The following is a 26,238-nucleotide window of genomic DNA, read 5'->3' on the forward strand; positions in this document are numbered from 1 at the left end:
GATACTGCATGTTCACTTGTTTTCTCCCTGTCTGTGCAAGTACACCGATAGTGCAGGTTCACCTAAAACAAGTTGTTATCGTTATTTTCCGCTACATCACCACTGATCTGTTGATTTTTTTTTACAATGGGTTATGGAACAAAAGAAAGTTTTGAGGCCAATGATGTTCAGAAATTTGAAGTATCCGTCAAGAATTCTGAAAGTAGTTCATTTGGGGGGGGGCAAACTTAATGGAACCAATTTCCGTAAATGGAAAAGAATTATGACAGCTCATCTCAGAGGAATGCACAAGATGAGGCATGTAACTGAGGTAACTAAAGCCCCTAGTGAAGATGATGTTGATGCATACACTAAATGGGAAGATGATGATGGTCTTGTAATGTCTGTATTATACAAAGTTATGAATGAGGATATAGTTGACTTGGTGGAGGTATGTGACACTGCGCAGGCAATATGTAAGACTTTGGAAGACCTCTATACCAATGAATTTAATTTCATATAGGTTCATGAGTTAATATGCACCGCTTCAGCAATACAATATAATGGGCAACCAGTGGCACAATATTTCACCAAGCTTAAGAATATTTGGGCTAAGATTGATGTGAAACGTCCTTGCAAGATCAAGAATTAGGAGGAAATTCCGATATTGTTTGGTACTAAAAGAAAAATGAGCTTGAACAAGTTCACCATTTCTTGAGAGGTCTTGATGCAAAGCATAAAGTGTTAAAATGAGAGCTGCTCAGAATGATAGAACCCCTAGCCTAACCACAACTTTCACATATATCCGTAAGGATGAGTCCAGCAAGAAAGCCTTAATCAGACACAAGTTGAAGTTTATGCCTTACTGTTCATGCAAGATCTCCAGCACCACTCCTTCAACAATCAAATTCAGTTCCACTTCATAAGCAAGGACCATCACCACGCTTTAGGAATCAGCCTCGTCCTCCTTGCTCTTATTGCAATGATACTGGCCATGCTCGTGAGACTTGTTGGAAGTTGTATCCGCATCTTAGGCCTAAAAGGCCTAATTATCATCATAAGGCAAATGCAGCCATTCAGTTGGTCCAAGAACCAAATATCTACGGTATGGTCGGACATGATCATCATACAGCCGGAGGAGCAACACCCACAACATCAATAACTAGTCGTGGTAAGATTGGTATGACTTTAAATATTTCTAACTTTGTTGGTACTGATACATCGATTATCAATTCTGATGCTTCAGATCATATAACTTATGACAAATCTTATTTTACCTTATTATCCTATTCACCAGTACCCTATATTACTAATGATAATGGTGAGGCATTCTCTGTGTTAGGAAAAGGGTGATCGGTTCGATTATTTGACATCAATATTAACTATGTAAGCATCGTTAATAGTATAAAGCAAGGGAGTATCTCTCACAAATCGGGGATCCATCCAGGGTAAAGAATCACAAACATTTAACAACGAATTCATAAGAGATATAAACATTTGATATAGGATCAGATCAAATACTAAACTAATATATACATGTGATCAACCAACCAACCAACACATAAGCAATCGTCAATCAAATAACATAAGAACAAAGGAAACGAAATCTACTCTCATTTAAGTTTATGCTGTTGGGTTCATTATACATTCTAAATCGGTTATGCAGTTAAGTTCCTCCCAAGGTTCCTAACTCAATGACACTTTAACACATTCGACTTTAGTCTCAGCCTCATTCGAAATCTAACATACTAACCCATCATGCAACCTCAGTAACATAAAGAAATTAACATATTCAAAGGCACAAGTCTAACCGAACCTATGCAATAATCGGTGAAGGTGACAAAGAACAAATAATTAATCAACTCCCAAGTATCAAAATCATTTATAACTTTGGATTATTACAAATGCAACATCAACTTCTGGGTATCAATCACACATAAGTAAGAACACACCGAAAATCTTTTAAATAAATAAACAGAAATTCATGGCATAAAAACCTAAAATCATTGAATAAAAATCGAAAACCTTAATTTATCATGTCATTCGAAAGTTACAAATATCTCATAGACAAGAATAAAATTAACTTTAACAAAACCTAAACAAAAATCATCCAAGAACAAGAACATAAAAAACCTGAAAACTAAACATGAAAATCATAGACTTACACTTTATAATTCTCCTCCCAAGTTCCTTACAAAGGTAGCATGAAATCTTCAAGAGTATGGTATCCTAGGCTTCTAAGCTTTAGACATAAAATATGGTGAATGGTGGTGAATTCAGATTCTATGGTTCTTGGTAAATGAAAGTGTTTGGGCAGAGGTTTGGCTATACTTGTGTGCAAGGTTGATCATTATTTTCTGTGGAAATGAGGTGCTATAATTGCATTTGAAACTAGACTTCCATAGCTTTTCATCCATATATCATGCATTGTCTGAATCATTATGAGCTGTCTAGGGGAGCCCGTCAAAGTTGGATGACCTGCACTGGCAGAATTCTGATTCTGATAAAGATTGGACATTAATTGCATATCTTCTTCCTTCTTTAATGCTGATTTGTTTTGCACGAATTTCCTCATTTGAATTAGAGAGACATAAAGAATTTTAATTGTTGCAGCTTTGTTTGATTTTTCTTACATCTTCTCATTTATTTGTTGCATGATTTTTTTGATTTTCTTACCTCTTCTCATTTATTTGCTGCATGACTTATTTGACATTCTTTGGTGTAAGCATTTATGTGATTCTGATATAAATTGGTGCCTCTATATATATGAGAAAAAATGTCTCAACTTTCCCTCACAGCCCTTGGATAAAAAGCAAATCAATGGCTGAGATAATTCTGCCGAGCCAACTGGACCTCTAAGTAATGATTCGGTCATATATCCATGTAGGAATAAGATATTGATTTAATTATAAATTCTACAGAAACTAGACTCACACAACTTTATATCCATATATGGTACGTCTTTTAATTCGATCTGAGCTGTTCAGGGGAGCCCGTCAAATTTAGATTACGAATCTTGATAGCTTTGTGATTCTTGCATGGATTGGGCTTTTAAGTGCATATCTTCTTCTATTTAATAATTCAGATTTATATGCACGAAAATATCTTCATATACACCTTGGAAATCCATCTCCAACTTGGTTTTAGAATCAAACTCCCAATAAGAAACCATCAATTCCGTACGACGTCTCCTTATTCCTTGCGCGACTATGATTGTTTTCCTTCTCCTACATGGATTTATCTTTCCTAATAGAAATGAGTACGTTAGAAACAAAGAAATAGGAAAGGATGAATCCTACTCGAACAAGGAATCATATCTCAACAAGAATTCTTAACACTTAGCACGATTTCATCATCAATTCACTAATAATCGATATAAGCTCTACCTAGACATTTATTCATACAAAAGAAACTAAAACATACTAAATAAGAGGTAACATAGAGTAAGAATATGACATAAACACATTAAGAACATCACACTTTGTGCTCCTATCAAAGGGTTAGTTCGTATTACTCTCACAATAGAACTTCATAATGTGCTATATGTACTCACTTTATCTCATCATTTGATATCTGTCCCACAGCTAAATACAGAAGCTAAATGCTCAGTGACTTTTTCTCGCATGTATGTGATACTTTAGGATCTTCTCACCAGGGAGTTAATTGGTCGGTGATATCTGAGGGGCATGTTGTTCCATCTGGATCAGACATACGTAGTGGAGAAACCAGGAGCACAGTCTCGGACCGAGTTAATCTCCACTTCTGATAAACTAAGTGAAGTTTGGTTATGGCACCGTCACTTAGGGCATCTATCTTTTAGTATTATGAAATAATTTATGCCTACTTTGTTTATTTGTGTAGATGAGTCAATTTTACGTTGTGAAACATGTGTTCTGGGCAAGAGTCATCGAGCAACTTATTCTCCTAGTATTTCTAATAAAAGCGTTATTCCTTTCGAATTAATTAATTCAGATGTTTGGGGACTTCAAAAGAACCTACTATGTAAGGTATGAGGTACTATGTGTTATTTATTGATGATTGCACACGTCTTTCATTGATTATTCTTCTTAAAATCAAGGGTGAGGTTTTTCCAGCTTTTCACGCCTTTTATACCAATGTCTAAACACAATACCATGCCAAATTAAAGTTCTTCATTCCAACAATGGGGGGAGGGAATATATGAACCGTGTCTTTCATGAGTTATTTTAAACACATGAGATTGTTCATCAAACAACGTGTTCTTACACACCTGAGCAGAACGGGGTATCCGAAAGGAAAAATTGTCATTTACTTGATATGGCTAGTTGTCTTCTATTTAGTGCCCACATGCCTAAATATCTTTTAGGTGATGCTGTCATAACCTTGTTTGGTTAATATTAACCTAGTAATGTTTGCTTTATTCTTATTCTTTTTCTTTATATTTTTATATATTTATTTATTTCTTATTACGTTTCCTACTCATGCTAGGAAAATGTGCAAATGATCGGAAACACGTCAAAAATAGTGGATTTAGCGCACATTATGGATTCAGGTGAAAGTTTCAAGCCAAAAAGAGCAAATGTGGAGATTTCACAAAAAAACAAAAGTCAACGCCGGAAAAATGCCGGTTAAACTCCGGCGATGTGAAGGTGATTGCCGGAAATAGTGGTGGTTAAAGTCAATAAGTCAATTAAGCATATTGGTGAATTATGAATTGTAAATTTTAATTTACAATTTAAATTCAAAATAGAAGAAGACAAATGAATGAGACAATTTCAAGAACAAGATCCACAATTTGTGCTCCATAAATTGGGGATTTAAATTTAAAAATAGAAGAAGACAAATGAAGGGGACCATTTCAAGAACAAGATCCACAATTTGTGCTTCAACATTTGTCCACCATATCTAGCCATTCATCCCCTTACATCTCCACCATTCATTTGTGACCTTAAGGCCTTTAAATACCCTCATTCTTCCCAAATTCGTGCATTCTCCTTCACCACACTAAAACTCCATCAAAACTTCATATTTTCCATAGTTTTCTTAGGCCTAAGTCATAGATATCAAGTTGTGCAAAAAAAAGTGTAAAGTGTCTTGAGTTTTCACCAAAAACTAAAGATCCTTTACACCCTTGATCAATCACAAACTTATTTCATAGATTTGGGTCACTTCACTCTCTTCATCCTCTACTCATACTCTTTCTCAACCCTTGTTCTTTGTTCCTAGATTGTGTGGATAAAGTATGATGTTCATGGAGTTCTTCTTTTGTTAGAACCCATTAATACCATACTTAGAAGCATTTTCTTTCTTATTACATCTTTGTGGGTAGTAAACCTTTAGAGGTACGGTTTGGTATCATTTGTACCAAATCCTTGGTAATCTCTTCTCTCTTTACTCTACTTCTCTTTTGATGTATTTCATTTTCAAGGGTTTGTTGTATTTAATGGGTTGTGAGTAGTTGGATTTGAGGCTAGGCTAGCCCTAGCCAAACTCATGTGCTAATGAATTCATTTTACTTTTAATTGATGTTGATGCATGTTGAATCTATGGGCTTCCACACTTAAAATGCTTACTAAATGTGTTGCTAGTTTTGTCACCTAGAAACATGTTTAGGTAATTAATGAATCGGAACTTGAACTTGACAACTTCTTGTATCCATGAGCATAGGTAGCCTTTAGGTGGTGGTTTAGTGTTTCTTACGGGAAATATTAAGTTGCTTGAATTTCTTACCTTGAACTTAATGCTTGTGCCATGAGTGTAATTACTCTAAGGGGGTGTTATGCTTGTGGTACATAGCCCACTTGTATCATAAGGTAATATAATTGGGACTAAGGTTTTGTGATTTAATTTAGCTCCAAAAGACTTTGTTAAATTGCATGATTAGTTGGTTTCTTGGTAGCTTCACCAAAGCACTAGGGGGAAGTTTGTCAAACATGTTATGCATTAATCTTGAGTTACATTTGTGCATGAGTAAGGCTAGGTGCAATGCCTAAGTCTCTACTCCTCTTTTGATTCTATCTTTACATTTACCTTTCCTTATTGTTTTTGTGCAATAATTAGTTTGCTTAGCTTAATTCTAAAATCAACCAAGTCGATTCACTATGTTAATACTATCTTCATGATTCTTAGCTTCCAAAGGGCTAATGTTGTGAACTTGTAAAAAGTTAGAATGCTAGTTTTTCTTGCGGAAATCTAGTTAGAGTTGTGTTTCCCCCAATCATTTGGGTACGATACTCTACACTTTCCCTTACTAAAACTTGACCTCATATACTTGGGAGTAGGTAGTTTCACACATAAATACACATAATCATACTTAAGTGATTCAACCAACAAACCTCTACCCATCTCATTAATCGTCTTCCATCTAGTGTCCTCTAGGAAAAAGTTCTATATGAGGTGCTTGCATCTCATGTCTCCTCACCTCATTTCATAATCTCTCTGCTCGTGTTTTTGGTTGTGTTGTCTTTGTCCATATTCCAAAAAGTCAGAGGTCAAAGTTGGATGTCCGGGCACTTAAATGTGTGTTTGTTGGTTATGGAGAACATCAGAAAAGGGTACAGGTGCTATCATCCACATACTAGGAAATACTATGTCACTATGGATGTTACTTTCTTTGAGGACATGAGCTATTTTATCTCTTCTGATACTGCTCTTCAAGGGGAGCATTCATATTTTGAAGAGTTGTATTGTGAAGAGGCTAAGATAGGTTCAGTTGAGATCAATGATGCATTAGCTCCGAAGACACCACCAGATGATTATGGTATAGTTGCTCTAGAGACTCAGGTACCGAAGCTGACAACGCAACTGCCCCTCTTGCCTCCCCTGCTGTTACTTCTATCCATCACCCATGTTTCCCTAGTACAGAAGATCACTCATATGAGGTTAGTCACTCTATTGGAGTTAATACTAATGAGGCTAATAGTAGACAATATACTTTACCAAATAGGTATACTCGATGTTTACCAGCAAAAAAGTATGAACCTACCCTTCAGGCCAAAGCTAAGTATCATGTGGCTAATTTTGTGTCTACCAAAAGATTGTCTGAGTCATATGAATCATTTATAAATCAAATATCTGCTGTATCTGTACCTAATAAAGTGGATGATACATTGGGAGACCCAAAATGGAGAAAAACAGTGGAGGAAGAGATGGAAGCATTACAGAAGAACAATACTCGAGAGCTTGTATCTCTACCACTTGGAAAGAAGGTTGTGGGATGTTGCTGGGTGTTTACAGTGAAACATAATTCAGATGGATCAGTAAGTCGGTATAAAACACGCCTAGTAGCGAATGGAGTCACCCAAACATATGACATAGACTATAATGAGATATTTGCACATGTTGCAAAGATGAACACTATCCAGGTATGGCTTTCTTTTGCTGCTAACTTAAATTGGCCACATAGACAGTTTGATGTCAAGAATGCATTTCTTCATAGAGAACTTACAGAGGAAGTGTATATGGATATTCCGCCAGGATATGTATCTAGTTCTCCAAGTAACTTCATATGCAGATTGAGAAAATCTTTGTATGGTCTTAACCAATCACCTCGTGCTTGGTTTAGAAGGTTTTCACAATTCATGAGGAAGATTGGCTACAAACAGAGTAATTCAAACCACACATTGTTTTTCAAACACCAACAAGGGAAGGTACAACCTTAATTATATATGTTGATGATATGGTAGTTACTGGTAATGATACTGTTGAGATGGATAGATTACAGAAGCAGCTAGCCACATAGTTTGATATGAAAGATCTTGGTACACTCAAGTACTTATTGGGCATTGAGGTAGCTAGAGGGAGTGAGAGTATCTATCTATGTCAGTGGAAGTACATCGTTGATCTACTAGCAGAGACATGTATGTTGGACTGTACACCTGTTGACACCCCTATTAAGCAAAATCATCGTTTAGCAGAATATTCAGATCAAGTTCCTACCGATCGAGCTCGTTATTAGAGATTAGTTGGGCGCTTGATATACTTGACTCATACTAGACCAGATGTTGCATATGCAATAAGTGTTGCAAGTCAGTTCATGTATAATCCGAGTGAGGATCACATAAATGCTGTTGTGAGAATTTTAATTCACTTGATTTCAGCTCCAGAAAGAGGAGTTATGTTTTCTAAACACAATAATATTTTTGAAGTTTGTGGCTTCACAGATGCAGATTGAGTGGAAGTATCACAAGCAGAAGATCGACATCATGTTACTTTACCTTTTTGGGATGTAATTTGGTTACATGGAAAAACAAGAAATAAAAGGTGGTGGCACGGTCTAGTGCGGAAGCTGAGTACAAAGGTATGACTCATGGTTTGTGTCAGTTACTGTGGCTGAGAAACATGTTATGTGATTTAAGTGTCAAACCAAAATCTACCATGAAATTGTATTGTGACAACCAGCAATTGATATTTCACATAATCTGGTACAACATGATCGCACTAAACATGTTGAGTTTGATCGTCACTTAAAAGAAAAGCTTAAAGCCAATATTATCAGTTTTCATTTTGTTCATACAGAAAACCAGCTGGCAGATATATTAACTAAAGGTGTTTTGAAAATTGTCTTTTATGACTCACTTGATAAGTTGGACATGATTGATGTGTATGCACCAACTTGAGGGAGAATGTTAGCTCAACAACTTCTTGACTTATGGAGTTAACTCAACAATTTCATGACTTATGGACATATTTTATTTATGTAGTTGTAGTAATTGACTTTTGTATTACGTGTTCATATTAGATATGTCTCCTATAAATGTATGATCTGAACTTGTATGAATCACAATCATCTATTATATCTGATTCAAACACAACCCATTTCTCCATAATCCAAGCCCTCATTTGCCCTCATTTGCCCTCATTTGTGTCTCACCACACAATCCACACGTACTGAAGCAAATCTCGTGTTTGAAAACACTACATCCAATTTTCTGGGTTTTCTATGTTTGATTTGAGAACAATAAATAGAGTTTGTTGGTTTCTTGTGTTCTTCACAACTTTAAGATTTGACAAATAAGTGCAATTCAAATTAATTAGTATTCTGGTTATGGATTTCAATTTTTTTAAACCATAGGTTTTGTGTTCTTGAAATCTAGAAATACTAAGAGAGAGAAAACATTATTAATGACATGTTTGCTAACGTGGAATGAAATTGAGAATAGATGAATTGGTTACGAAATAAGAGAATTTTGTCGTTACTAATACTTAGGAGAATTAAAATGAATGTGTGTCTCATCTTTTCATTAGGAATCAATTCCTACAAAAAACCCCTAACTTGATACCCACAGAGGGAGATTAATATTAGAATCAATTCCTCCATCAATTTAGGTATCAATTTTTGTTACCTAAACTACCTTAATTTAATTAAGAATATTTTCGAATTATCCAACCCAAATTGAGAATATAAATATATATATATAATAGTATTGTTAAAACATAAAAATAAATAATCACATATATTCTACGGAAATACTTAAGGTTAGTTATTCTCTTTCTCTAATAATATTCTCTATTTTTTCTTTTATTTACATAATTTATTATCGATAAGTGAAATTTAGTTGTAATCTAATTTGTCTTATTGGGTGTTAAATGAAAAGAAAATTGGTGTAGTGATACTTGTATGTTGTTTTGATGGTAAAAATTGGTATAGCACAATAACACTATTGATAAGTATAGGAAGTAAGTGACTTCATAGATATATAAGGGAATTTCAGTAATTAAATTAATTTTAATTCTGATTCCGATGGTAGGTAAACAATATCAATCGTAATTGGTATTGTTTATGTTCTAATTCCATGGTTTAAGTAAATAGTTCAATAGAAATAAAATTTCCACATCCAAATCGATTATGTTCCAATTTCTAATGAATTTTATTTCTGATTAGTTCCGTTCTAAATTAGTAAAGGTGTCATAAGAGATATAATTAAGAAGATGGAGATTTCTGAAAGGAGAGAGAGAAAGAGATGGGCTTTCCAGCTTTTTTGTTTTTGGTTTTAATAGCAATCTCTGAAAGTACCTGCAAAGACCGGCAACATAGCAATCTAACACACTAGAGAGTCAAAGATCGAAGAAAAGAGAAGAAGATTGAGAGAAATCTGGGTTAGAAAATATAATTGAATAATTGATGATAGATAAGAAGGGGGATGAGATGTGAAATTGATAGATGCGGTGGTGGTGATGAAAGTTTGTTTATTTGTTTTGGATTTGTTTTGTGTTTCGTCGGTCTATTTCTATTGTTATACCCATGTGGATTTATGATATACATGTCAATAGTGGAGTGACCGGTCGCATAAGATTTTCTCCCTTTTCCCTGTTAATTTATCATTTTTCTGCCGTCTCACGCATGGAGAAGATCAGCACCAAGATATCGAAAGAGCAGATCGATGAAGAAGCTTTTCTATCTACATTAGCATGCATATAATTGATTGATTAGCACAATAATATATGCATAGTAATCTCTATCAGATCTGATAGTAAATTGATTGTTGTGTACGAAAATTGATTAAAAATAGTATGGTGAATGTTGTGTCGTGAATTCAAAAAGAAATTGTCCATAATTGTAATATGTTACACTACCGAATACAATATTGAAACCATATATAAATGAATTTGAAAACTTAGAACACGACGTCTTCACAGCGTATGTTTTTATCTCAATCATCGACATGAGATATTTATGAATACTATTTACAGTTCGACACATATACGGGTTTGAATAGATCATCGGGTTACTATGCTGAAAGCTTGAGAATGTTATATTGGCATTCCCTCGATTATTTAATGTAAGAGAAGTTTTAAATACATACCAATTTTTTTTTTCAGTTCCAAGACATTTTTTATGTGGGGTTTGAAGACAAACCCAACGGAGAAAAACTCCACAATGCTCCACGGTGGTACACCATTGCATACCGAAGCAGATGGGCTAGTTTAGAAACCGAGTATCAGGGTATCCCCACGACCGAAGGTAATTCTTTAGGCATGTGACTAATCCCTGACGGGATCCATGTGAAATGGTTCCAACCAGGTAGTCCAGAAACCAGCACACCCACTTCTTAATACACTATCAATCTAAAATTTCATATCAAACTATTCTCTAAATGCAACCCTAAAATACCAAAATTACCATTTATCTATATATATCATGAAATATTATAAATTAGTACCAAATGACAAACTAAATTATAAAAAAGTCAATCAATTTTTTTCAGAAGCTGAGCTTCGTGAGGAATGCAGGGAGTGGGGCATGCTTGGATTGCGTTCTGTGGAAGAAATGCGTCAACAGGTATACTATACTTGGATAGTTGGCGAATCATAGTTGGCGAATCTGAGTTTGAAATTATTTTGCAGCTCCATTAGTAGTTGTGATCATAAAGGTTTCTGTCTGCTCATGAAGTCATTAATGTCTCTATGTAGCTTCGTGATTGGTTGGATTTGTCTCTTAGTCACTCCATGCCATCCTCACTTTTGATCCTCTCCAGGTATACTTTCCGTAAAATAAGTAGCCCACCTCACTTTTTCTTTTTCTGGATATAATTGTGAGAGGAGAGCTGTCTTACTCAGTCTTCTTTGATGTGCTCTATGCAGGGCCTTCTATGTGTCTGGGAAATTGAAGCCAGAGGAAGCTGTTCGTGCTACGCTCACTTCTATGCCAGATGAAGTGGTGGATACAATTAATGTTACATCATTGCCATCTGAGGATTCTGTTTCTGAAAGGAGGAGGAAATTGGAGTTCTTAGAGATGCAGGAAGAAATGATCAAGGTTAGAATCTTTTCTTGCCATGCCCTTATAAAAAGTTGGAGTTCTGTGAATTTGCTCAGTTCCATCTTTTTTTTTTTTTGTGGGGGGGGGGGGGGGGTGGGGTGGATTGCACTTGTCTCTATTTGAGGCAGTTTCTGAAGTCTCTGAACCCGTTCACTCGTGTCTCTAGATTTTACAACGATTAATTCTGCTGGATAATTTTATTAATTGTAACCTCTAATGCTGCAGGAGGAGGAAGAGCGGGAGGAAGAAGAGCAACGCAGAACTAGGGAATCTAAAGATAGTCAGGAAGATGTGGCATTGAAAGAGATGACTATTCCAACAACAAGAGAAGCACAAGAACAAGCCAGAGAAAGGACACTGGAAAAACAAGAGCAGCTCTGTGAACTAAGTCGTGCTTTGGCTGTTTTAGCTTCTGCTTCTGTAATGACTGAACTTGTTATCCCTCAAAGATTTTAGTTATTGCTTCATGCATTTTCATGTATATTTTAATTTTTTAACCATATTTCTTCTATATATTTCAGTCAGTGAGTACAGAGCGTGAAGAATTCCTGAGGCTCGTAAGCAAGGAGGTAATGTAAAACTTTGGATTTCTCTCCATATCTCTTAGAAAATCTTAAAGACATTTTTTTTAAAATCTTTGATACCTTCCCTTGTTCTGCATGCCTCGTTTCCTGCCAAAATTTAGCAGGCGTGTCTGAAGGTGTTTTTTTACTACTGTTGAGTCATTTCAGTATTTCTCCTGTACTATTTGTATTGGTTTTCTTGTTTGTGGGTGTAGATTACCAACTTTAAGTGTCATTTAATTACAAGATTGCTTTCTAAACATTATAATCATGAAGCTCTTTCATATAATTTTCTAGTCAGAATGTTTTCACTTTTGAATGTATGCTTATGTTTCAATCCAATCCGCAATGTCTTTTGAATATTCTTCTGAAAATTGATTACTCTGATGTTTCCAGATTGAACTTTACAATAGCATTGTGGAGAAGGATGGTACAGATGGTGAAAAGGATGCCTTCAGGGCTTATAGAGCTGCTCGAGATGAAATTGATACTGCTGGTGTTGAAGATGAAGCTGATCATGTTTCATCAGCACTCATAGATAAGGTTGCATATTTAACTCAGAAGAATCTGTTTGACGGTGTTACTCTTTGTTCACTTTATAAATTATCCTTCTGCTGGATTTCAGGTTGATTCAATGCTTCAAAATCTGGAAAAGGAAATAGATGATGTGGATGCACAAATTGGTGATCGATACCAACTGCTCGACAGGTGATTTGTTATTTTACTTAATACTTTTGCCATTTCTTTGTTTTTTTCTTCTTCATAATTTGCTCTTTGAAAGGCTCACATCTTGCCATCATCGTGGAATCCCCTATTTCCCTTGTTTACATTAGCCAATACTGAATGCATGCCACATTTATGATATTTGGTATGCATATGATAAGAGCCAGACATGGGACAACATGATACATCCAAAAGTTATGGTAGTTACTGAATCTAAGCACTGCTCTTCTGCTGTATTGTTATCATCAAGTTAGAACTCATATGACCCAGAGCTTGACAATCTTCTTTAGCTATCTGTTTGGTTTATAACTGTAGATGTTTAAACACTGACAGCCTTTGCCATATTTTCATGTTACTTGATATTCCAACTTAAAATTGCCTGAACTTGTTTTAGTTTACAATGATCATTTGATCCAGTATGGTATCGGCAATTTTTTCTTATAGCAAAGTTTATCAGCATTGAATTATGCGTGCAGGGATTTTGATGGGAAAGTAACTGCTGAGGAGGTCGCAGCTGCTGCAAACTATCTGAAGAATACTTTAGGCAAGGAGGGTGTCCAAGAACTTATAGGCAATCTCTCGAAAGACAGAGGTCAGTCCATTTGGTTTTTGATGTGGCATCTTTCTAGAAAGAAATGGTTGTTAATTTGTAATATAATGAAGGAACTTAAGGTGATATGAAGCAATATTGTTATTGAAATTTATTTGCCTGGGTCGCCCAGTTTGTTCATCTGCAAAGTCAGAAAGATGATGAGGATTTGATTAAGCTGTTGTACTAGTCACCTTTTGGTCTACATTAGTCTTTCAATTCTGATTAGTTCCATTCTAAATTAGTAAAGGTGTCATAAGAGATATAATTAAGAAGATGGAGATTTCTGAAAGGAGAGAGAGAAAGAGATGGGCTTTCCAGCTTTTTTGTTTTTGGTTTTAATAGCAATCTCTGAAAATACCTGCAAAGACCGGCAACATAGCAATCTAACACACTAGAGAGTCAAAGATCGAAGAAAAGAGAAGAAGATTGAGAGAAATCTGGGTTAGAAAATATAATTGAATAATTGATGATAGATAAGAAGGGGGATGAGATGTGAAATTGACAGATGCGGTGGTGGTGATGAAAGTTTGTTTATTTGTTTTGGATTTGTTTTGTGTTTCGTCGGTCTATTTCTATTGTAATACCCATGTGAATTTATGATATACGTGTCAATAGTGGAGTGACCGGTCGCATAAGACACGTGGTGCGGTTACCGCACGCAAGATTTTCTCCCTTTTCTCTGTTAATTTATCCTTTTTCTGCCGTCTCACGCATGGAGAAGATCAGCACCAAGATATCGAAAAAGCAGATCGATGAAGAAGCTTTTTTATCTGCATTAGCATGCATATAATTGATTGATTAGCACAATAATATATGCGTAGTAATCTCTATCAGATCTGATAGTAAATTGATTGTTGTGTACGAAAATTGATTAAAAATAGTATAGTGAATGTTGTGTCGTGAATTCAAAAAGAAATTGTCCATGACTGTAATATGTTACACTACCGAATACAATATTGAAACCATATATAAATGAATTTGAAAACTTAGAACACGACGTCTTCACATCGTATGTTTTTATCTCAATCATCGACATGAGATATTTATGAATACTATTTACAGTTCGACACATATACAGGTTTGAATAGATCATCGGGTTACTATGCTGAAAGCTTGAGAATGTTATATTGGCATTCCCTCGATTATTTAATGTAAGAGAAGTTTTAAATACATACCAATTTTTTTTTCAGTTCCAAGACATTTTTTATGTGGGGTTTGAAGACAAACCCAACGGAGGAAAACTCCACAATGCTCCACGGTGGTACACCATTGCATACCGAAGCAGATGGGCTAGTTCAGAAACCGAGCATCAGGGTATCCCCACGACCGAAGGTAATTCCTTAGGCATGTGGCTAATCCCTGACGGGGTCCATGTGAAATGGTTCCAACCAGGTAGTCCATAAACCAGCACACCCACTTCTTAATACACTATCAATTTAAAATTTCATATCAAACTATTCTCTAAATGCAACCCTAAAATACCAAAATTACCATTTATCTATATATATCATGAAATATTATAAATTAGTACCAAATGACAACCTAAATTATAAAAAAGTCAATCAATTTTTTTCAATTATAAAAAGGTCATCTCAATATATTAGAAAATGGTAAACAAGTTTTAGACAAAATTAGAAATAGTCACTTTTTTAAATATTTTCTAGACTGTTTTACCATTTCTTACTTTTTCTCATTTTCTTCAAATTTCAGCCATAACTTTGCCTTTCGGTGATGGATTTGAGCGTGATTGTTACCGTTGAAAAGATCTTTTCATTTGATACCTTACTCAGTTCGAACCGATCACCGTACAAGGCGTAGCAACCCTTGCAAGGGACTGGCGCCAACCATATTGGTGCTCCAAGTTATTCCAGCGAAATCAGAGCTCAAAACTATCTAATTCTAGTTATTCTATTCATTCTGAGCATACTCATATCAATCCTTTGAATTTTAATATCATTTCGTATATTTAGACATTCATTTTGGTATGTCACACTACCTGGTCACTTAACCTATCACACTGTTTTCTATGACTATGTTGTGACAAAAAAATGTGAAAAATAAAAGAATAACTAGAAATAACGAACTTTTGTTTCTCTCACATGTCACACTACCTGTCACACCACCAATCACCATCAATCACTACCTGCCACACTACTACACAAAACATTTGTTAGTTACACTATCAGTCACATTACTAGTCACACACATTGTTCTGTGACATGTAGTGTAACAGATAGTGTGACATGTAAATTTTACTTGTAGCTGTGACAAATAATGTGATGGGTCATGTGACATGTAGTGTGACAACTAAATTAATAGTCACACTACCAGCCACACTACCAATTACACTAACTTTGTGTTGTGATGGGTAATGTAACGAGTAGTGTGACAGGTAATGTGACGGATAGATGGAAGACATGATACCAAATAGGAAACACAAGATGTACGACGTTGGGAATGCATTGTCGTCAAAACTCCGTTCAAAACTGAAGACGAAACAAAAAAGAAAACAATATTTTAAAATCTGCGCTAGACACCCAAAAAGCTTTCGGGGGCACCCATTAGTTACCGTCTTCTCTGATTTTCGTGTCTTTCGGTGATGGCTACTTCAACAGCAACTACATAGGCTCAGTACCGCTTCATCTTTGCCACGGCAGCTCCACCGAAGCCGGCTCCTGCTTCGGTCAAACAACCAACTAAATAGGTGACCCATGTTGTGAAATTTTAATTAAAACTCGCAAACGCATGAATCGTCGTTAGTATAGTGTGCAAATACGAGATCGTTCCAACTAGGGATTGGCAATCGATTTTTTTTGGGTAAGCGTATAGAGGACCAACATCCTCCTACGAAAATTTATTGAAACGAAAAAAGATACAAAGAGGAATAAAGAATAACAAACATAATTATCCCTTAAACAACTAAGAAACAGCTAACGAAAACGAATATTAGAAAATCCTAATCGATCTCTATTACAATGACTCACCATAAAATTGATCTAAACTAAGACATATATTTTAGGTTTTCAAATAACAAATTTTAAAAGAAACAAACAAGATAGAACCTAGAGTATCATAATCAACCACTAACAATCATATTTATGTATCAATGAAACTAATGGATCTTTTTGTATCTCTAGATGACAATTCCCGTATCTAAGTCCAGGTATGACACTTAGACCATAGTTTTCCTTAAGTGTATCAGTGTATGATACTCTTTAGATATGGCAGAGGTCATATATTATAGCATGCAGTCTATCCAGGTATGTCATAAATTTAACATGAATGACTCATTATATTCTAGAAAACAAGAGAATCATGCAAACCATTATTTCAAGTATGATAATAATGTAATTCACAACTCTTAATCACAAGAAGCTAAGTTGAATTATATTGCAGGTACGCCGCAAATTCATCTTCTAATTACTATATGCAAAGCTCTAAGGTGATCAATCAAAGAACTTAAACATAAAGCATCAATTCAAATAGTGACTAAGAATTCATCATAAAGAAACTATAAATCCATCAATAAAACATTAAACTACACAGACAATCATGATAGGGCATCATCCTAATCGTAGAAAAAGGTTTAACAAACTATAACTAAGAAAAACAAAAAAAATTGAATGAGGAAGATGGATGGATGGTCTCTGCTCCTTTAGCATCTACATTGTGCTCCGGAGACTTCCGCCTCATATGAAATTCGTGCTCCTTTATATAGGGAAAATTCTTGCTCATCTTTGACTTCAGTTTCCTTGTAAGATTTGGTTTAAGACTCCTAACTAGATATAGAATGAGAAAACCTTGAAATATCTTTTATGAAAGTAGAAATCCATGTACTATTTGCATCTTCATCTTAATCTATGACCTTGATGTATTAAAATTGATGCATTTGTGCCATTAAACTTGAGTTCTCCATGAATGCTAGTGAACCCAGGTAGGTTTCAGCTCTGATCTCTTGTCACTCAAACAATCATAACTTCCTCTCAGAGTATCAAAATTAAGATCCGTAAAATCTTACATAAAATAGACATTCGTATCTTTCCAATGGTATAAAGCTCATGGTCTGATTCGATATGGAAATCTCACAGTAGCTCGGCAAAGTCAGATGTTCTACATAGGCAGATTCTGACAATGAAGAACATAAAAACCATTTAATCTTTATCAGCTCATTTTAGCTTATTTTCTTTTATTTTTTTGACACAAACCTATAAATATATTAAATAACATAAATCAATCATAAATTAGAGAACTAAACAAATAACTAAGGATATGATGCATATAAATATAGGATAATACGAGCACATCAACCTATGCCTTGCTCGATCTAAGCCCATGGCGATCGAATCCTATCTGGGTGACATGTATATTCTTCTTCTCCAGCAATTGATCTCCAGTGCACGTTTTCAACATTGCTCTGACTCAACTCAATGTGTCCCATTCTGATCCAGATCGCCCACTGTTGCGAGCTTTGACGGAGATCAGCTTGTCGTTGCTGAAGTTGACATCACTTTCCCTAGCCTAATCTACTCCCACCGCATCAGCGTCCACAGCCTCGCCAACATCTCAGTCTCTACAACCACCACTGATTTGGATTTTTCTTTCGGCAAGGAATTGATAATTAGAATGGTTATTGGCTTTATGATAATGGCACGCATTGTAAATATCTCTAGCAACATGGGCAAAGCTTTAATCCTTTTTATTATTTGACTTTTTTATAATTTTGAAAAATTAGGTGTTTGTTTTTTAATTTCATGTGTCAAAAGTGACTTTTCTATATAGAGCCCTATTATTTAATATAATTATATTTTAATAACATAGTTCTTTTTCACATCTTTATGTTTTCTGTTAGAAACGTTTGACATCATATTGAATTTATTATTCAGTAGTGAAGTCTTGTAACCCAATGTCTCAAATTTGCTATTTCATTTGTATAAAAAAAAAACTAAGTTGAAATCTAAACAAAAAGAAATCTAATATTCAATAAATTGACCTATTTAATATTTTTTCCTCTTTTTTCATTTCCTATAATAATATCTATTAGAGTCTTTTAACCTACTTACATCAGATTATGTGAAAAATAAAATAACGTGTGTATTTAAAACTTCTCATAATTCATAATGTAAATGACTTGTTATTCTGTTCCTTGTTAAGAATAATTTAGTTGTGTTAATTGGTGGATTTGGAGCAGGAAATTATTCCATCATTCAATCATTTCAATGGCTAGTTTCCACATTCTCAAAAAAAAAAAGGGAAGTTAGTTTGTTCCACAATTGGGTTGGGGCTTTTCCTTATTGGGCTTGAAGGCTGTCAGATCGAATGAGCGGGCCTTGTAGTTGTGCTCTGTGGAGATGGGTTTTGTTACTTAAAATGGACTGAGAAGAAATGAAGAATAATACAAAAATGTAGTGGATGGCAATCTATGTGGGTTCGATCCACGCAAGCAAAAGCAGCTTTCCGACGGGGATCTGATCACCGTCCGTCTCTTTCCTTTTCCTTTGCCTTTTTCTAATCTCTCTCCCGCCGTCCAATGTCCCCACTAAGAACTTCTGTCTTCTCCATCAACTCATCCACGTGTTCTTTATCGAAATAAATAGCGCATCCACGTGTTTCTCACTGATTGCTTATCAATCTCGACCCACCCAATGTCTAATCGTATAAATGCTGTTCCGTCTGAAACCACCGTCAAGTCGATCACACGCACTCCGTGACACACGCTGTAGTTCATTCCCTGTAAAACTCCATTTTCTCTTCTCAAAATCTCAGGTAACTATAACCATCTGCTACTTACTAATTAGATGACGTTAAGTCGCTAACTAATTCGATCGGTAGCCACTGTGACTGTGTATTCATGTAACTGTGATGTCAATATGAAATTTCTAGCTAGCTAATATATTAGTGAGATAAAACAAATTCCATTTATATACATTACTTAATTACTAGTGGGATTCTTATTAGCTTCACCAGATTTGGCATCTATCGAGCGGGGGATTATGCTTCAATCAAGTAATAACTATTGTTTTGACCAAAGATAAGTAACTATATATGAAAACAAGTAGTTATTAGGTTTAATATGTATGTGGACTACAAAACGCTAGCACCACTACCACATCTGCAAATATAAGCATATCGATCAGAAATTGGTCTTAATTAATTGGTTGTGTAAGTAGCCAGATAAAACATATTTGACGTCATTATCCACTTGTGAGCTAATTGAAGTTGATGGCCTGGGAATCTTGCTCAACTAGTACTAGTACGCACCCGAGTTGGCTTGCATTAAGAGAAACTAAGATGAATATACATATAGTTAGTCTGCATGAATAGTTAGTTGTATATAATTCATAGCAATTAGCAAAGCTAGCATGTTTGGCACTAATCTTAGTTTGTGGACTCCTCATGCTAATAAATCGCCATGATATAAAGACAAGATTAGGATAATTGGATATAAATCCAATTGTTTTTTTCGTGAGAAAAGGAAGTATTAATCTCACGAGACAAGAAATGAGTAGGTAAAAATTAATGGAAGATGAAACCTGGCAATGTATAAAGTAGAAAGGGAGGGAGATGGAGACGCGTATATATGGTGAGTGAGCCATTTGGCCATTTACTTCGTATTCTAGGCACACGTCGCTCTCGACTCTCTGCTCTCTAGTCTCAGCTGCTTCTCTCAAGTCCCAAACACACCCCATCGTCGAAGAATTCGACTCCTCTCTCATTCTCATTCTCCTTCTCATTCCCATTTTCATGATCATCTTATCTCATCTTCGATCGATTCAGGTGATTCTTATTAATTTCATTGTTTCTCTCACGTACGCCACATCCTTTTCATTCTCAATCTTCTGCTTTGCATATCTTACCAACCAACCAATCAATATTCTTACAATCTTGCTCTTACATTCAATTTATATATAATCGCACCAGATACTAACAGTACGTCTTCGATTAAATTGTTCTAGCTATTTCGTTTCAAAAACGAAGGATATTCAGAAGATTTAATGGAAATGTTTATAATTGTTGGTTTCAGTCAATTAATGATCGAGGTTCTGCGGCCTTGAGTATATAACTGAAGCGACTGTGCTCCTCCGGCGAACAAGATCGGCGCAAATCTCCATTGTTTTTCTTCGAGAGACAGCAAAGGTATTTAATTTCTCGGTTACTAGTTGTATTTTGACATCTAGCTTCTTCTAAACTCTTTAATGAACTGCCAAAGCTGGTCTCTACTTGTATATTTCCGGTTTTATCTATCCATTTATGTATGTAAATTAGCAATTAATTAGAATATGAAATATGATTTTTTTTAATATTATTGTGAAATAGGATTTTAATTTATAAAAAGTTTAGGAAAAGAAAGTGGTTGAGAAATAGATGCGTGGGATTGTGGAATGTTGAAATGAGGAAATGAACAATGAATTCGGCTTTCTTGGTGCACATCACACGTGGGATATCTGAGGTCTGTGTCTTGGTGTAATAATCTAAATTATCTAATCAGAGTTGCATCATTTGCAAGGGCATGTTTAGATTTCTTCCTGTAATGTGGAGTTGTTATTACATTTACAGAATTCTATATATTCCTCACTTTTTTTTTATTTGGTTTGTAGTTATTGTTCTGATTATCCATGAAAGTGTATTAATATACTTGGTTGCTATACGTGCTGCATCAGTAGAAATACAATCCAGAATTTAACATACCTGTACTGTAATCTGAACAGAACCAACATGATTCTGATTGCAGTCGAAGGCTCTCAAATTTGTTTCCTCATTTCTAAATGCAAAAGTTTATACAAACCTGTATATTTACTTTTACCATGTTGGTAAATGGTAATAATTTGTGCAAGAAACCTGAATTTGGGGGTATATGCGTGTGCCTTCAGTTTGAGAAAGGGTGCAAAAGAAGTTTTCACCTCAAAATTGGGCATGCTAGAGTTCCCTCTAATTCCTGGTTCTTTTTGTTTGGCCTACAAGTCAAAGACTGCTAAAATTGATTCTTTTCCAATTTCATGCATTCAAGTCAAGTGATGTAATCTATTGTTTCTTCCAATGAAAGTTGTTGGCCTTCCTTCTCGTGTGGATTTTGCTGTTATAAGCCAACCATGAGATGCCACTGAGGCCATCCTTATAAATAGACTATTGTCAGAAACTCGAAATATCTACCAATTCAAATGCTCTGCTTCATCATAATTCGAGTAGTGTTTTAGTTATTGAAGACATTTCTTCTTTACAATTATGTTGTTTTTCTGTGCAGATCTTTTGTTCATACTCTTTGTAGTTCGTTTAGAAAAACCATAGATGATGGCTTCACTTGATCTTGACTCGACCTGGCCAACCTCGCGTAGCGATTCATTTTGTGGATCTTTCAATATACATATGGAAGAACAGCATTCAGCCGATATTATACCTGTGCTGGAAGACCCGGTCTCTTCTGTATCTTATAGCCATACCATCCCAAAACCACCTCCTGTTCCCGGTAACACCTATCCAGGAAACAAATCTATCAAAAGGCTTTCAGACAGTTGTTCCGTCCCAAAGGAAACAATAGATACATGGGATAAGCTTTTCAAAGAAGGATGTGGCGCTGATGTGTATATTATTACCGAGGGCAATTCACATATACCAGCTCATTTGAGTGTTCTGGTGAGTATTCAGTACTTTAAATGAATAATGTTGGAGGCTAATAATGTGGCTAAAAGATCTTAATTTCCTTTGAAATGTGCAGACTCTTGCATCACCAGTGCTAGGTGATTTCCTACGGCAATCAAAAGTGCAAAATGGAATGAGATACATAAAAATTCCTGGGGTACCGTATGAAGCTGTCTATACATTCATACGCTTTCTGTACTCATCATGGTAAGTTCAGGTTACGTTGTTTGATCAGCTTGTTGCCCCCTTTAGTCCTTAGTTTAACTAAAGTTCTTATATATCCATTTTTGTCCTAATGCAGCTATGAAAGGGAAGAGATGAACAAGTATGTTCTCCATTTGTTGGTTTTGTCACACTCCTACTCGGTTCCATCACTGAAGAGAGTTTGTATATACCTTCTTGAGAAAGGGTGGCTTACCAAAGAAAATGTGGTTGACGTGCTTCAATTGGCAAGAAACTGTGACGCACCGCGGCTCTCTTTAATCTGTGTACGTATGATTGTCAAAGATTTTAAGGCCATATCTTCAACTGAGGGCTGGAAAGTGATGAAACGAGTTAATCCTGCACTTGAACAAGAGCTGCTAGAGTTCGTTGTTGAAGCAGATTCTGTAAGTTGGTTTGCCTTCTCTTCCCAAAATATTCTATTTTGTAATGCTGTAATTCAACTGAGTGCATATGCAATATCACTTAATTAGTTCAATCCTATATATTTGGGATCAGTTCAATCCTTTGACTTTGGGTTCTTAGATATGACTTGCTGTGCCAGGGGAAAGAGGAGAGGTTGAAGAAAAAGGAAGAGAAAAAAGTGTACATGCAACTGTATGAGGCGATGGAAGCCCTCCTTCACATATGCAAGGATGGATGTAGGACGATTGGACCCCGTGACAAAGTGTTTAAAGGAAGCCAGGTTGCTTGTGGTTTTCCTGCTTGCAAGGGGCTTGAGACTTTAGTTCGTCATTTCTCCACCTGTAAAATCCGGGTACCTGGTGGCTGTGTTCACTGCAAACGCATGTGGCAGCTTCTTGAACTGCATTCTCGTATTTGCAATCAGCTTGATTCATGCAAGGTTCCTTTGTGTAGGTAAGCATGATAATTTGATCGGGTCATATTAAGTAGTCAAATTTGCTTACAAATGTCAATGGATGTGGATGATACAAAACGTAAGTTGAACCTGATGCTTTTGGGACTTCAGTGAGATGCTGGTAGCTCATGTGCCGTCTGGTAATGTATGAAATAGTATTTTCTGCAGAAATACCTGCGTGGTGCCATCAATTCTCACCAAGTTATGACGTGATGAATACATGCTTCTACCATATTCTGTTGAAGAGTGTAACTTTGTTTGATGTTTAGAAGCTTGGAATAATAATCTAGAATTTGGGTTTTCAGGCATTTCAAGGAGAAAATGCGGCAGCAGACTAAGAAAGACGAGGCTAAATGGAAGCTGTTGGTGAATAAAGTCATCGCATCAAAGGATGCTCTGTGGCCAATCTCTGGTCGGCGCTCAAGTTTATTACACACTTCTGTATAACAAGCACAAGATGTACAATGAATCTTAATCTGGTTATAATTGTAATAAGAATCCTATTAACGTTAATGTCAGATTCAATTCCTCTTGGAGTTTAAGCCATGGGATTTCAAATGGAGTTTTGTGATTTTAGTTGTGACAGACACCCAAATTATTTTCAAAGAAAGAAAAAAACACCCAGGGTAAACAAGCCAAACTGGGCGGCCAAATACTAGCACACAGGACAGGAATCCTTCCAGCAGGGCAAATACAGTACAGTCTCTACTGCTCCCTGTTCTATGAATTCATAAACCCAAATAGATGGTGCCTAGAATTACTCTTGTAGATCATATTTTTCTTAAAGATCTATAGAAACAGCCATCATCACCCTTAAGAATACGAATTGAATGTGACAATTAAGCACTAGTTATCAGACAATTTCAAGGATTCCACAACACATAATGAACAATGTATCAAGTACAGAACTTCTAGGTACATCTGCATTTGAGTCCTTACGTACCACCATAATTGCAAAACACATGATATTAGATGATCTTCCTGGTTCGAGAAAATCACAATACTATGCCCCATCTGCTATTGTCATCTTTGTTGTACTGATGTAGAGAACTGCATGAATGCAAAACATGAGTTTCAGTTATCTCTCACCAAGGTAACGATACTAGAAGCAAATAACAACATAATTTTTGTACCCTCACCATTATTGCCACGAATAAAAGCATCACCATACTTATTTTTCAGCTGTCCGTTGACATATTCCTCTGTTTGCTCCATGGCTATATTCATATACCCATCAAGACAAGCTAGAATACCTGCACAAGAGGCTTAAGAAATCAAATGCTTGCTGCATCGTAGCTGCACAAAATTTACAGGCAACTACAAACATTTATAGTTCTAGTTCCTCTAAGAGAAACACAAACTACTGCATACTGCATGGAAACCTTTACAGGGAAGTTGTATCTTTGTATCAGAAACTAACAATGATCAAATACTAAAACATAGACATGAAAGAATTGATTAAAGAGACAGACCTCGATAGTCAACACCAGAATTCAGTTTAACAACAACCGGTCGCCCCCGAATTGATTTAAGAAAATCTGCTGGAGTTTTTGTGGTTCCAGAACCTCTCTCTGCTCCTGCTCCGCTCATTTTCACTTTTACTCTTAACTCCCTTTTCCTGAGGGAGTGATATAACTTGTTACAAACTAAATAGATAAACAGATCATGCAGCCAAAATGCATAAACTAAAGCACATCTCATATGTTTGAAAATGTTCAGCATTGGAATGATTCCAGCAACATCAAACCCACAATCTAAAATTCTAAATGGGGCTGGAAAATGAAGCAGAGCCCATCTAAGCAAGGAATTCTAGCTTGTTAGCACTAGTTAATTCGAAATAAAAAAGAAAGACCGACACATTGTTTAGACGACGGACACAGTTTTGGAAACTGTACAAACATAGCAGACTACTACTAAACCTATGCCTATCACCCCACTGTCCCAGCTCGACAAATTATACAACCCAAAGCTAACTTCATGCAACCGCATTAGAAATCATCAATAAAAGGCGATACCACAAAGTATAGAAGAGACACAGAAGTGAATAAGATGTGAATTAACATAGTGCAATCGAGTTTATAAGCACATAACACCCTTACAGCTACTCCTTGGAAACAGAATCTACTACGAAACCGCGATCTTAAATTCTGTTAAAACTCCTCAAAGAGGTAAACCTAAAATTCAGCAAATTCTATACATTTTTCACAGAAACAATTGGCACATTCATAATTGTAATGAATCTTGACTACGCGACATTTTCATCACAAAATATGTAATTACGAAAATTAGCCAGATTCATACGACAGCTCAAACTGAAGAACCCTAAAGCGCGAGTTCAAGAAGATCCTACATTCTGGAAGATGAAAAGAAACAAGTACAAGGGCAACAAGAATGGTTTCAAGATCGTACCTTTTAGGGTTTCAGAGCGCGAGAGGCGGTGTTCAACTGAAATCAAAGCCCCCACTTGTTAGGACCAATATTCTATAACCTTATGTTAGTTGGGCTGGTGTGTTAAATGAGCTCATTAGTAGACTCGGGTCGGGTCATAATTTAAACGGGTATCTAGGGTTGTGCTAGAATATCTATATAAGGCATTTAGTCTCCAATGTAACTCTTATCTAAGAAATGAATATCAATCTATTTTAATTATTTCCTTTAAATTTCTGCATTTTATCTCTTTCAATCCAATTGATGGATCTTGATCCTATCAACTGGTATTCAGAGCCAGTTCCGGTGAGGAACTTTTTTGTCCCACCCACCTCCACCCACTATTACCCGCCGCCGACGCAGTTTGTAACTCCTGATGATCACACCCTCCCGCCGCCATGGAAAGGGGTGATCGACGGTGCTACTGGGCGCTTATACTACTGGAATCCAGACACAAACCACAGCCAATACGACATGCCTGTTTACTCGATTCCTTGTC

General features: G+C 35.9%; 3 protein-coding genes across 3 annotated transcripts; 2 read left to right on the forward strand and 1 right to left on the reverse strand.

Annotated features, from left to right (window-relative positions):
* The first annotated feature begins 262 nt into the window (after positions 1-262).
* Positions 263-15,357, forward strand: LOC126792351 (uncharacterized). The gene is made up of 11 exons (XM_050518798.1): positions 263-430; positions 10,780-10,921; positions 11,166-11,239; positions 11,371-11,435; positions 11,542-11,716; positions 11,945-12,139; positions 12,241-12,288; positions 12,679-12,825; positions 12,908-12,990; positions 13,482-13,597; positions 15,308-15,357. The coding sequence occupies exons 1-11, from the start codon at positions 263-265 to the stop codon at positions 15,355-15,357; spliced, it is 1,263 nt and encodes a 420-aa protein (XP_050374755.1).
* A 4,836-nt stretch (positions 15,358-20,193) lies between these two features.
* LOC126796767 (BTB/POZ and TAZ domain-containing protein 3) lies at positions 20,194-23,860 on the forward strand. Its single transcript, XM_050523500.1, has 7 exons — positions 20,194-20,371; positions 20,619-20,731; positions 21,837-22,225; positions 22,308-22,438; positions 22,533-22,839; positions 22,998-23,311; positions 23,618-23,860. The coding sequence occupies exons 3-7, from the start codon at positions 21,881-21,883 to the stop codon at positions 23,757-23,759; spliced, it is 1,239 nt and encodes a 412-aa protein (XP_050379457.1). The 5' UTR covers positions 20,194-20,371; positions 20,619-20,731; positions 21,837-21,880; the 3' UTR covers positions 23,760-23,860.
* Positions 23,861-24,102: 242 nt separating this feature from the next.
* Positions 24,103-25,788, reverse strand: LOC126796778 (sm-like protein LSM36B). The gene is made up of 4 exons (XM_050523509.1): positions 25,722-25,788; positions 24,785-24,930; positions 24,452-24,565; positions 24,103-24,362 (listed from the first exon to the last, which is right to left on the reverse strand). Exons 2-4 carry the CDS (start codon positions 24,900-24,902, stop codon positions 24,316-24,318), a joined length of 279 nt encoding a protein of 92 aa, XP_050379466.1. The 5' UTR covers positions 24,903-24,930; positions 25,722-25,788; the 3' UTR covers positions 24,103-24,315.
* Between the last annotated feature and the right edge of the window lie 450 nt (positions 25,789-26,238).

Source organism: Argentina anserina, chromosome 1 (assembly GCF_933775445.1).
Source record: "Argentina anserina chromosome 1, drPotAnse1.1, whole genome shotgun sequence".
NCBI lineage: Eukaryota > Viridiplantae > Streptophyta > Magnoliopsida > Rosales > Rosaceae > Argentina > Argentina anserina.